This window comes from Manis pentadactyla, chromosome 2, assembly GCF_030020395.1.
Source record: "Manis pentadactyla isolate mManPen7 chromosome 2, mManPen7.hap1, whole genome shotgun sequence".
Taxonomy (NCBI): domain Eukaryota; kingdom Metazoa; phylum Chordata; class Mammalia; order Pholidota; family Manidae; genus Manis; species Manis pentadactyla.
The window spans coordinates 91,746,405-91,758,686 of NC_080020.1; the positions used below are offsets into that span (position 1 = coordinate 91,746,405).

The following is a 12,282-nucleotide window of genomic DNA, read 5'->3' on the forward strand; positions in this document are numbered from 1 at the left end:
CATCAACAAAAAGAAGGACAAAAACCACATGATCATCTCCATAGATGCTGAAAAAAAAGATTGTGTAACACACCAAATTAAGGACTATCTACATCCTTACTTCACGATTCTAAATGGGATAACTTTCATGTTACAAAAAGGAAAATGAGCTTCAAAGAGTCTGTTTTCCAAGGTCAGAAAGTATCTAAGTGGAAAGTGAAGTGCCAATATGAGTCTGTATGACCCTCAATCCATGCTATTTCTCCAACACACTGCCACTCAGAGATGACATAAAGTTTACCATCAAGGAACTGACAGCCTAGAACTCTACACAATTAATAAGGCAGAAAGAAAAGGTATGTTTTAGTAGTATACAATGAGAACAGTAACATGTTTCTTGTGTAATAAGGCAAAGAGGATATTTTTAAAAAGGAGAATCACAGATTAGATCAGAAAAAGAAAGTATTAAGAAAAACTGGAAGTGACAGAAAAGATGGTATTTTAAGTGTTGAAAATAAATATGACTTTGACATCCAAGAGTGGGATAGGACAGTTCAGACAGAGAAAAGAATATGAAGAAAGACATAAAAAAGAAAAATGCAAGGCATCTAGGTAGAACAGCAAGTGTTTCAGCTCTGCTAACTCAGTGTTTCCTACATTTCTGTGATAAGAATTCTAGGGAATTCATTAAAGCACAGCTTCCTAGGCCCTTCCCAAGATTTTGATTCGGCAGGTCTGTGATGGGGCCTACAAATTTAATTTTTTTTAATGCACAAGTTATTTTTATCAGTAGGAAAATTTAAGCAGTACACAGCTAAAGGACAGAGTTGGTGAAGGTTAGTCATGAAAGCAGAGGCTTGAAATGATAAGCCAAGAATTTGGCCTTATTTCTCAAGTCAAAAGAGAGCAACTGCAATATCTTAAGAGACTTCAGGAAGACTGTTCTGATAATAATAAATGGAGAGAAGAGGAGGGAAATGGGAGACCAGTCTGTAGACTATGGCAGAAGCCCAGGCTAGAGATAACAAAGGCCTGGAAAGGGTAGTAGCAAAATAAATTAAAAGGAAACAATAGATTTGAGATATGCCACAGATGAAAAATTGGTAGAACAGTGCAACTAACTGGTTGCACAGGAAAAAAATAAGAGAAAAGTCAGAACTGAATTTTGATTAGATTGGATACTGATGCCAGGGAACAGAGAGAGAAGGCACAGAACAGGGAGACATTTGGGAAGAAAAGATAATGAATTAAGCCTGGGCCAGGGCCGGGGTAACTAGTGAGATAATCAAACAGATGTCCAATAGGCAGCTGGAGAAAAGAAGAGTAAACCAGACTAGAGACAGAGATTAGAGAAAACCAGCCTAGAGACAGAGATTTGAAAGTCAGAAACAAACATTTGGTCATTTTATCACACAGCACCCTCATTAAAAAGTCAGATGAGAGAAATATGGTGACACAATACAAGGGTTACACTACTCATTTGATAATGGACTGTGGGTTGCCATTTTCTTGGCAAAGAAGAAAGAATTTACTTAATCATTCTACTTTCTTAAGTGTTTTTCAGGTTTAAGAGCAAACGAACAACAGGCTATCACCATCAATGGTGGTATCCTTTCACATTCCAACCTTGTTGCAAACACAAATTGCTTTTGGAGTATCAAGTTCACTATATTCAGTATAACTTAAATATATATATACACATATTTTTACTTTGTGCAATCATAAACAGAAGAAAGATAACCTTTAAACATTTAAGACATGCTATTGTTATAAATAGAAAAAATTCAAACTTATGTCCTAATAAGGTCAATTTCAAAAAAAAAATCATAAACAAAACTTTAGACCAGAAATCTAATTCAACAAAAAGACAGACAGCAAAACTACTTTCTCTGACCCTTCTCTCCAAAGTCACTCAAGTATCCAGGAACCTATAAGAGTTAGGGCAGGACAGTAAGCCAATTGCACTGAGCCTGCCTTCCAACTTAGACTATGCTACTGGTGAAATTTCTCTCCAGCCTTTTATTTAGATGGCTTGGGCTTGAAGGAGGTAGCATGCATAGCATTCAAATTCATATTAGAGACTGAAATAGTTACAGAAACCTAAGTTCAAAATTCTGATTCCTCCACCTCTTAATTACATGGTCTTAGACAAATGACTTAACCTCTCTGAGTATTGATTTCTGGAATTGCAGATGTTTCAGCAACAAGTATTACAGTAAAATGGATACTGAGGTAAACCACCCTTAAAGGTCTAGTGGAAGCACTGGTAGGGCAAAAAGCCAGGAGGCGATATACAACCCAAAGACATGGATTTTACAGTGAGACAGACATAGGTTCAAATTCCCACTCTACTACTTACTGGTTATGTGACTGAGCAAATTATAAACTATCTATACATTAATTTATTTGTGGATAAAACAGGTATAATTATAATACCTATCTTAAAGGGCTGTAATGAAAATTAATGAAATGAATAGATAATAAATAATATTAAAATGACTATAAGAACTTTGGTCTGTAATTATTTATTGTAATAATGATAATAATCATTACCATCTAGCAAACCAGTTAAACAAATAGCAGTTAAAATCCAAGTCATAAAGATAAATCATTCTTTAACTCTAGTTCTAAAAGATTAAAAAAAAAAAATGACAGGTTAAAAAAAATACAATTTTTTAGGAAAAATCATCTCAGAAGTTGTAAATATTACTTAAGTCTTATTCACTAATGACCCAACATTACACAAGTCATTTTGCAAATCAGTTCAATGAACACTTACTAGATGTGTACCAAGTAAAATGTGCTGAGCCGTGTATAGCAGGAGACAAAAAAATTAATGTAATATAGAAAATAATTTCTTTTACTATTCAGAACAAAGGGTAAATTAGAGTTTTACCTGACTAACTCGATTTACTTCTTCCTCTTCTTCCTCAGCTTCCTCTCCAAATGAAAGTAAACTAAAATTTCTAATCAAAAAAAGGAAACAAGGAAGAAAGGAGAAAAAGAATGGAAGAGAGAAAATGAGGAAGGAAAAGTTAAACCAACTTATTTATATCCTATTTTCAAAGCAACAGAAGAGCATCTACAAGAAGAAACACATTCTGACTATTTAACAATAGACAGTATGACTTAGTATTAAGCAGAAATATACTATGTATTTATATTTTCAGCATAATATTAAGGCTTTGGTTTCTGACCACAGACGTTTCATATACTAAACTAATTTAATGACCAAAAATACATCCCCATCCTGAGCGCTAGCATTAAATATACTAAGTCAAGCATGACAGAAATAATTAAGCTTTTTATATTTATCAAAACTGGTTAGCAAAATGGAGACTTCTGAAAAACTAATAAATATATAGCCCCAAGAGCACTAATGGGAAGCAATTAATCTAGTGTCTGTCAAAATACATCTTAATATTTTTAAATTAATAAGTTACACAAAATTGTCAAATAAAATTAAAAGCAATAAACTTAACTAAAAAAATAGCCATAGCCATGGGGAGAAAAACTAAGTATGTCTTCTTTGAGCCTTCACACCAAACACACCCCAAGGGAGATAAACAGTAAGTTATTAAAACTCTTTCTCAATATTGGAAAAATAAAAGATTTGGCAACAAAGGGAGAATTTTTATTTCCAAACCTAGATGCAATCAATGACTGTCACATCATTCCTAATTCATTTGCTCGGAATGAAACCCAAAAGCAAAACACCCAACTTCTGGGCTTGTTGTCAAGGTAAATCACAGTAATTAAATATAGTATCTGAATACAGTGACAGTGACCTTTTACCCAGAGATAAATTAGTCAAAGTAAATGAAACAAAAAATAAAAGAAATCAAATATAAAGCTATATAAGAAGTTATTTTGACACAAGACATCAACTGCTTATTAAAGTGTCTAACTCATAGTTGACAGTTTATAGCAACTTAATGTACATTGTGGGATGCCAAGGAAAGAAATGACTATATAGTGAATACCTACACTATCATGTGTTTTCAAATTCCCCTTTTCTTTTAATCTTCATAACAACCAGGTGTTGTGTTTATTATAATCTCCATTTTACAAGATGGGGAAACTGAAACTCAGGAAGATTAATAAACTTTGTTTCTTATTAACTGGGTTGGACAGGATTATACTTAGAACTGTCTAAATTTAACACTTGTAAATACAATAAAATCCCTAATATGGATTAGTAAAAGAGTAAGTTGAAACCTAACTCTCTGATATCTACTTTAATAAAACAGACAAAATAATGTAAGGAGTATTATTCACAAAATATTAAAACTTACTTAGAAAAGAAATTTCTAGTTTTTGGACAACTATCCTCAGGATTTAATCCAGAACACAGACACAGCTTTATGTCTAAAAATATTTATAAGATTATTTTTAATAGTACTAAAAAAAGGAGTGAAAAAGTTAAATAAATTATGTAACCATCTCATTATATCATTACCATTCATACTTTAGTTGTCAAGTTTTTTATACTGAGCATATATTAACTGAAAAACAAGTAAAAGAGAACAAAAAAAAATCTCAACCATTTACATAAATAATTGCCATAATGATCATAAATATTTTTCTATTACAGATATCTGAGACAATACTTCTTTGGCTTAATTTTAAGTTATATGCTGTATTGGAATACAAGAAAATGCACATTTAGGAAAAAATCACATTCAGAATGCAGACATCTCCCTGGTCCAAACTGGCCTCTCCTTTGCATGTAAACAATTTTTACAAAAGGATATAAAATGAACTAAATGAATCAATGCTGCTTTTCAAGATGAAGAAAATTAGTTCTACTATGGTTACTTTGTGCCCTTGGGTTTCAATTTCTTTACTTCCTCTTCTGGTTTCTCTTTTTTTGGCTTTTTTATTTCTCTTGGTATGATGTCATCAAAAGGATTAAACAAAACCTGTGAAAAGAAATACTTTGAAAACATTATTCCATTTTTTTAATTTCACAAAAATTAAAATAATATTTAGTTGTGTTGACATACATTGCATTTTTTCCTTATGTAGCCATTATAAATATAATGATATATTTACTACATGAACTGCTTCCACTTTCATGAGTTTGTGTATTCTCCAAATAATTCTGTGCCCTATTAAATTTTATCCCTGTCTTACAAATGGAAAAAACACTCAGGGAAAACTTAATATACAGTTAAGAGAGACAAATTTAGGTATTTTGATTCCAGATCAAATGCTCTTAAAGACCTTCTTCAACAATGAAAGATCACTCAGAAATTACCTAGGAAGTCACTTCACTGAGCTAAATAAACTAATTCCTCTAACTTTCTAGGATGAACAAACCTTTTCATTCATTGATATTTGAATTCAAAGCTTTCCATTTAAAAAAATTCTTAATCAGAAATTGTGCCTAAATTACTGAGATAAAAATCTGAGTTGTGACTTGATTTAGTATAAAGGCTTCATTAGTTTAAAAATATTAATCATCAACTTATTTTAAATGACCATTTAAGTGTTGTTAACCTCCTAATAATCATGCTCCTACCTCACAACTTTTTATTTTGTGTGGATTACGTGGTCTTTCTTCATCACCAATGTCTACTTCTGTCAGTCGCAGCATGTTATATACTGTGTCCCCTGTAACCTATCAAATAAAAAGGAGAACATAGTTGCAAATTATTACATTCATTCTTTGAAATAAGGGAGGGCTTTTGAAACAAATTTTTAAATAAAAGGGAATTTCACATTGTTATACAAGAGCATAAGCATTAAATACTGCAAATAGAGCAACTTCATTTTAAGGGAGAAAAGCACAGATGGAGCTCAACCCCTCTGTAAGGTTTTTTGGGTATTTTCAATATATACTTATCAATTTTTATTAAAAATAAAAATATAATGCCAAATAACAAATTTTAGACTTTAGAAGAGGGTATGACAAGCAAACTGACAATGTGGTAAATGCTTTAGAGACATTCTCCCATTTAATTCCCACAAAAAGTAGGTATTATCATTATCCTCCTCCAGATAAGAAAATTGAGGTTCAAAGAAGTTATAGAGTTGACAGTGATGGCCTTTCTGACCTCTCAGCACTATGCTATACTTTGTGTCTAATGTGTAAATTATATAATATCAATTGTAAACAATGTTGCAGAATAGCAACCTAAACCTCATTTTATTGTAACTTTTATTTTTTTTAATAATAGGAAAAAATCTATGAATATCAGATAACCTATGTTGAGTGGCTCAAATATGTCAATGCATATATCTTAACCCATGTTGTTAAATATTAGCAACAATACTGTACCACATGTTTTTTAGAACGATTCCTTTAACAGTTTACAAAAGTTTGAAAATAACACCGATTTCCCAGTTGTGCCAAGTTTGTCTTTTCCCTTTCATCATTGCAAAATCCAGTTTTGCCTAGGATATGAGGAAACCATTCTTATTGAACCAGCAGAGGGAGCCGATACTCCTCTAGTGATGTCCAACATGCCTGAGACTTAAACCAGATGGGAATCTATTTATGAGAAGGGAGAAAAGAAACCTTCAGAACCCTCTTTTTAAAGAAAACTTGAAAATTTTTTGGAAATGGCATTCCCCAATATGATGCTAAACATAAGAGGATTAAATAAGAACCATTCAAAGTAATACTTGAGGTAAAAAGTTTTAATATTAACGTAACTTCCACTTTGAACTTAAGGGAATTCATCATTAACAAAATAAATTTTAAACTACTAAATGTCATTATCTAAGAGTCCTTCTAAAAATGTAACAAAAATATCAGCTGGGTAATATAGTAGCTAATACCATTAGCATGATTTTAGAAAAAAGAAAATTTTAAAGTCAAAACCGATGACTTATTTGGGACACACAAAAATTCAGGTGGGCCCTCACAGTTCATTAAAACAGGAATATATTCCATCATTTTTAGAAATATTAAGTAAATGTCCTCAGGAATATTTCTATGAAGGCAGCTCGTGAATAGTTGACCATATGTATCCTAGAAGCATAAGATAACTGGACACAAACCTTTCCGAAGATGGTGTGCTTATTGTTGAGTTCATCTGCTCGACCCAGTGTGAAGAAGAACTGGCTGCCATTATCATGAGGACCAGCGTTTGCCATGGCAACCAGTCCTCTCCGATTAAAACGTAACCGTGAGTGGAATTCATCCTCAAGCATAAAAAAGAAAGGACTTAGTAAATGACCTCAGTTATAAGGCCCTCCATATTCAGCTACCCTGCAAGTTCCCATACAATTTACAATAAAAAATGATGAAGTTTTATTTAACTGATTTTCAAATATAATTAAATCCAATATTTACTATCTCTTCAATGCTATTCAACTTGTCTTCACTGGCCTGTAAGTATCTTCTAAATCGATTTAGCCACAAATTTAGCTTATTTTGAGGAAAACTACCTAACTGCATAGAGGAAGGATACTCAAAGGGGAATGGATTTCTAAGTCTTTCTCCTATTTTTCCCATTCCTCAAAGTCATCTAAGCGTGTAGAACCCCCTATTTTTTCTCCAAGAAAATTACGTTTGAATTATTGTGGAGTCTTCAACTATTGTCCCTCCCTACCCTGTTCTAAATGAAGCAATTGCTTTCTTCTTGTTTTTAAATTCAAGGAATTGACTATGATTGTGTTAGGTGTTCACTGTGTTTTTTAATGTCCTAAGTTGAATCTTCTCTGAACTGGCACTGGTCCCATTTGCCAGTTTTCAAAAGAGCAGAGGCAAGCCTTCCTAAGGTGGTTTCTTGCTGTGGTAGGGCTACATAACATATACATTAGTCTCTTAGTTAACAGAATTCCTATCCAGACTGGATACTAGACTTGTTTATAATGTTGCCAGGTTATATAAAATCAATGCTTTTCAGAAAGGAAATTATTTTTCCTTAATAAATAATTCTTAAGACATTTTAACTCAAAATATAGTAACTCTGTATAGTGTATTAAAAATAACCTAATTGAAAAACTTAACAAGATAACTGTATTACCAGAACATAATAAGCAAAAAATCTCAATTTAGAAAGGAATTGTCAAAAAGAGCTATTCTGTTACACACAATAATAAAGGAATGATTCCTACTAGATGAAGGTTCTAAACCATAAGATATCTAAATTTGATAAAACATAAAATAGTCTAACAGTGACATTTAAGACTTTCTTATTATCATTCCATATTTTCTAAGGCCTTTATTATCTGGAAATTAAAGCATACAGCTCAAATCTTTTTTTCCTCAAGAATCACACATTGACCCAGCAAAAAATCAAAGGAAACTCCAGACACTCTAACTCATTAGTATAAACACTGAGTCTTCAAAAACTCCTATATTTTAAGAGCTATTGATGTTCACTCATTCAGTAAATGGATACTGGTACCATCAGATTAATAAATAAATAATAAATGGCTAACTTTCGGTTTTCACTTGGATTCGCTGTTATTCTTAATATCTTTACTATGACATTAAGTCTTTTTTCTTTTTAGATCTATCTTCACAGCTAAATCACTAACCTATTCTTGATTAATACTCACACTTCTTAATAACATTTTCTATGTTGCTTCTTTCATCTGTTCCCCTTGCAATTTCGTGTTGTGCTCTACATGCCTATTGTGTACAATTTAGAATGAATTCTGCTATGGACTGAATTGTGCCCACCGCCCCCCTCCCTGCCAACCCAGTCAATTCATATATTGAAGTTCTAACCTGAAATGTGACTGTACTGGAGATAGGACCCGTACAAAGATGATAAGGGTTCAGTGAGGTCATAATGGTGAATCCCTAATCGAATCTTATAGAGCTTGTGCCCTTGCAAAAAGAGGAAGAGACACCAGAGCTTTCTCTTTCCATCATGTAAAACCATAGCAAAAAGGCAGCCATCTGCATGCCCGGAGGAGAATCTACACAAGGAACTGACTGCCAGTACCTTGATCTCAGACTCCCTAGCATTCAGACTGTGAGAAATAAATTCCTATCACTGAAGCCACAGTCAGTGATACTTTCTTATAGCAGTCCACACGGATTGATACAAATTCCATACAATGTTAAATAAAATGTTTTAAAACAGGACAGCATATGCAATGTTCTAAAAATGTTTTATATTTACAGAGTTGTAGAGATCAGATATAGATATCAGAATATATGTTACATAGTCTTTTTTCTGACTTATTTTCCTCACTGCCACCTTTGCTCCTCCTGAGTTCAATCTATCATAAAATCTGCAATAACAGGATTTAAAAAGAATGCTTGTTGGAGTAAGTGTTGCTCTTATGCTTGTAAAGCCCTAAATATTTGATAGACATCCAATTTTGTACACTAACGTGAAGTTCATTTTCTTCTTGGGCACAATCATTTTCAATTAAGCAATCCAAGTTGACTTGCAAATAAATAATAAAATTTGGTCTCACCTTGAATGGGGCTCCATAGATAGACTCTCCACCAGCCCCTGTACCAGTAGGATCACCCCCTTGGACTATAAAACCGGGTACAACTCTATGAAAAATGGTGTTGTCGTAATAGGCTGGAAAATATTGAAAATAACTTATCAAAGTCCAAAATGAAATGTATCTACAGTTGTCAGAAATAATACAACTGGAGTCACAAGATTTTTTTCCAAGAATGTTAAATAGGCTCCTAAACAAAAACCTTTTCTTCCATATTTACTATAAAATATCACTCAAAACAATACAATCTCTACAGAAACCATGGTTATCATTTTTTATTTATTCTCAAACTCTGAATTAAAAGTTTTCAAATAAAATTCAAAGAGTTTTCGTATAGAACAGCAGTTCTCAACTTGGGGGAGGAAAAGTAGCAACTTTGTTCTCTAGGGAATTTTTGTCAATATCTGGAAATATTTTCTTGTCACATGTGGGAGATGCAACTGATATCCAGTGAGTAGGGGCCAGGGATACTGGTAAAGATCCTACAAAGCGCAAGAGAGCTCCCACAACAAAGAATAACGGATGTAAAATGTCAGTAGCTCCAAGGCTGAGAACCCTGGCAAAAATGAATGCCTTATTTTCTAATTATTCATCTGCCTGCAGAAAGTTAATTTGTACAAAGAACATACAAACCCAAAATATATCAAAATTATTCATTAATTATAGATCTAGCACCAATGTACCCTCCTCAAAAAACTTTCAATAAATAAACCAAATATATAACACAATATCTGAGTCCAATTAGACTCTCAATAAATTTGTTAAATGATTGAGAAAAATGACATATATTTACATATAAATGTATTATTAGGAAGCATAAACATAGAAGATCATATAAGACCTCTTAATGCCACTTGTTATCTGGAATCAAGAATCATTTAGGAGATTTCACAGAGAAGTCGGGTATGGCAGGAGTATGGCAGCTCAATGAGGTAAAACATAAGCAAAGAATTTGATGGGAACAGAGAGGCAAGAATTAGGATCTGAATGAATCTGAGAGTTTATATTAAGTAACAACAATAGCTAGTACACATAAGAAAAGGTTCTCAACATCATTAATCATTAACAAAATGCAAATCAAAACTGCATAAATTAACACTACATATCCTCCACCAGGATGGCTATTACCCAAAAAGAAAATAACAAGTATTAGTGAGGAGGTAGAGAAACTGGAACCCTTGTACATTGTTAGTTGGATTGTATAGTCATTGGGGAAAACAGTTTGATGATTCTATACAAATTTAAATGTAGAATTACCCTACAATCTCAGTTCTATATATATACTCCCCCAAATTGAAAACAGGTACTAAGCAAATAACTGTACATGAATGTTCATAGTAGCACTGTTCACAATTGGCACAAGGTTAAAAACTCAAATGTCCATCAGTGAATGAATGGATAAACAAAATGTGATATACATATGTGTGTGTGTGTGTGTGTGTGTGTATACACACACACACTGGAATATTACTCATCCAAAAAAGGGAATGAAGCATGGATACACACCACAACATAGATGAATCTCAAAAACATGCTAAGGGAAAGAACCAAGACATAAAAACTCATATAATGTATGATTCCATTTACATGAAATATCAAGAATAGGTAAATCTGAAGAGCTGAAAAGCAGACTGGTAGCTGCCAAGTGCTTGAGAGAAGAAAGTCAAGAGTGATTGTTTAAAAATGGGTATTCTTTTGGGGTGATAAAAATGTTTCAGGACTAGACAAAAGTGCTGGTTGCACAACATAGTGAATATACTAAATACCACTGAATTGTACACTTTGAAATCGCTAGTTTTATGCCATGCAAACTTGACCTCAGTTTTATAAAAAATTCCTTGAGTGAGAGGAAAGAAAAAGTTTATCTCACTGATGTTAGTTTTGAACTTAATCAGTCAGGTAATACAAAAGGAAAATAAATGTAGAATATTTGTCTAGCCCTGAAAGAAGTGTTGAATAATCCAAAGCTAATATTATTGTTGTTGTTATAAAAATAAGCAAAAAACAAGTTGCAACAGAGTAGGCTGAGGTGGAGTCAACTACTGAGTAAGGATTGTGAAGCAAAAGATGGAAAGAGAACAGTTCCCTGAAAAGGCTTCACTGGCTACAGAAATGCCTGAAGATACCAGATTTCTAGTCACATAGGGTGATAAATGTCTTTGTTATTTAAATAATTTTGAGTTAAGTCTTCTATTATTTGCAGCTAAACACAAACTAACTCATTCAATGACAAATATTTATCAAGAGGCTACTGTGGGCCAGGCATTGTACTGATATAATTACTGATACAATTCATAAAGTACCTATTACATGGATACTTTGTGACACTTTATATCAAAATGTGACTGGTTTACCATAATTCATAAAGTTCTGTAATATAGTGCCTTACAGGCACCCACATAATTTTTTCCATTTGCAAGGCATAACTAGATAAAAAATCAATTAAAAAAATGTAATGTGTAACAACTATGTACACAGGATGGCTGGGAGAAGCAAAAAGGAAAATCAACCTATATTTTTCAATCCCTTCTCCCACAGAAGAGCTGTCAGGCAGCTCTATCTATATTCATAACTGCTCCCCAGAGCAGACAAGTTCTCTTTGGTACCAACACAAACTATAAAAGCCAAGAGGTCTAAAACTATCACTCCTACATCCCTAAGTAACCATTTACTCAGATGAACACTTACATGACAGTCAGGAGTTCTGAGTCTTGCCTTTTGTTAGCTGTGCAACTTTAAACTCCATTTTCTTCTTTTTTCTTTTCTTTTTTAATTGAGATATAATTGCCATATATTATGTTAGTTTCAGGTGTATAACATCCTGATTCAGTATTTGTTTATATGGTGAAATGATCATGACAATAGGTGTAGTTAATA

At 32.9% G+C, this 12,282-nt stretch overlaps 1 protein-coding gene across 4 annotated transcripts in view; it reads right to left on the reverse strand.

Moving 5' to 3' along the window:
* Positions 1-12,282, reverse strand: part of CWC27 (CWC27 spliceosome associated cyclophilin) — a 201,421-nt gene that overhangs the window by 177,210 nt on the left and 11,929 nt on the right. For all 4 annotated transcript variants that reach the window (XM_057494890.1, XM_036887715.2, XM_036887716.2 and 1 more), the window contains exons 3-7: positions 9,370-9,482; positions 6,988-7,131; positions 5,504-5,602; positions 4,798-4,901; positions 2,876-2,945 (exon numbers count right to left, since the gene is read on the reverse strand). In XM_057494890.1, coding sequence (XP_057350873.1) covers positions 2,876-2,945; positions 4,798-4,901; positions 5,504-5,602; positions 6,988-7,131; positions 9,370-9,482 — 530 coding nt within the window. The remainder of the gene's footprint in view (positions 1-2,875; positions 2,946-4,797; positions 4,902-5,503; positions 5,603-6,987; positions 7,132-9,369; positions 9,483-12,282) is intronic.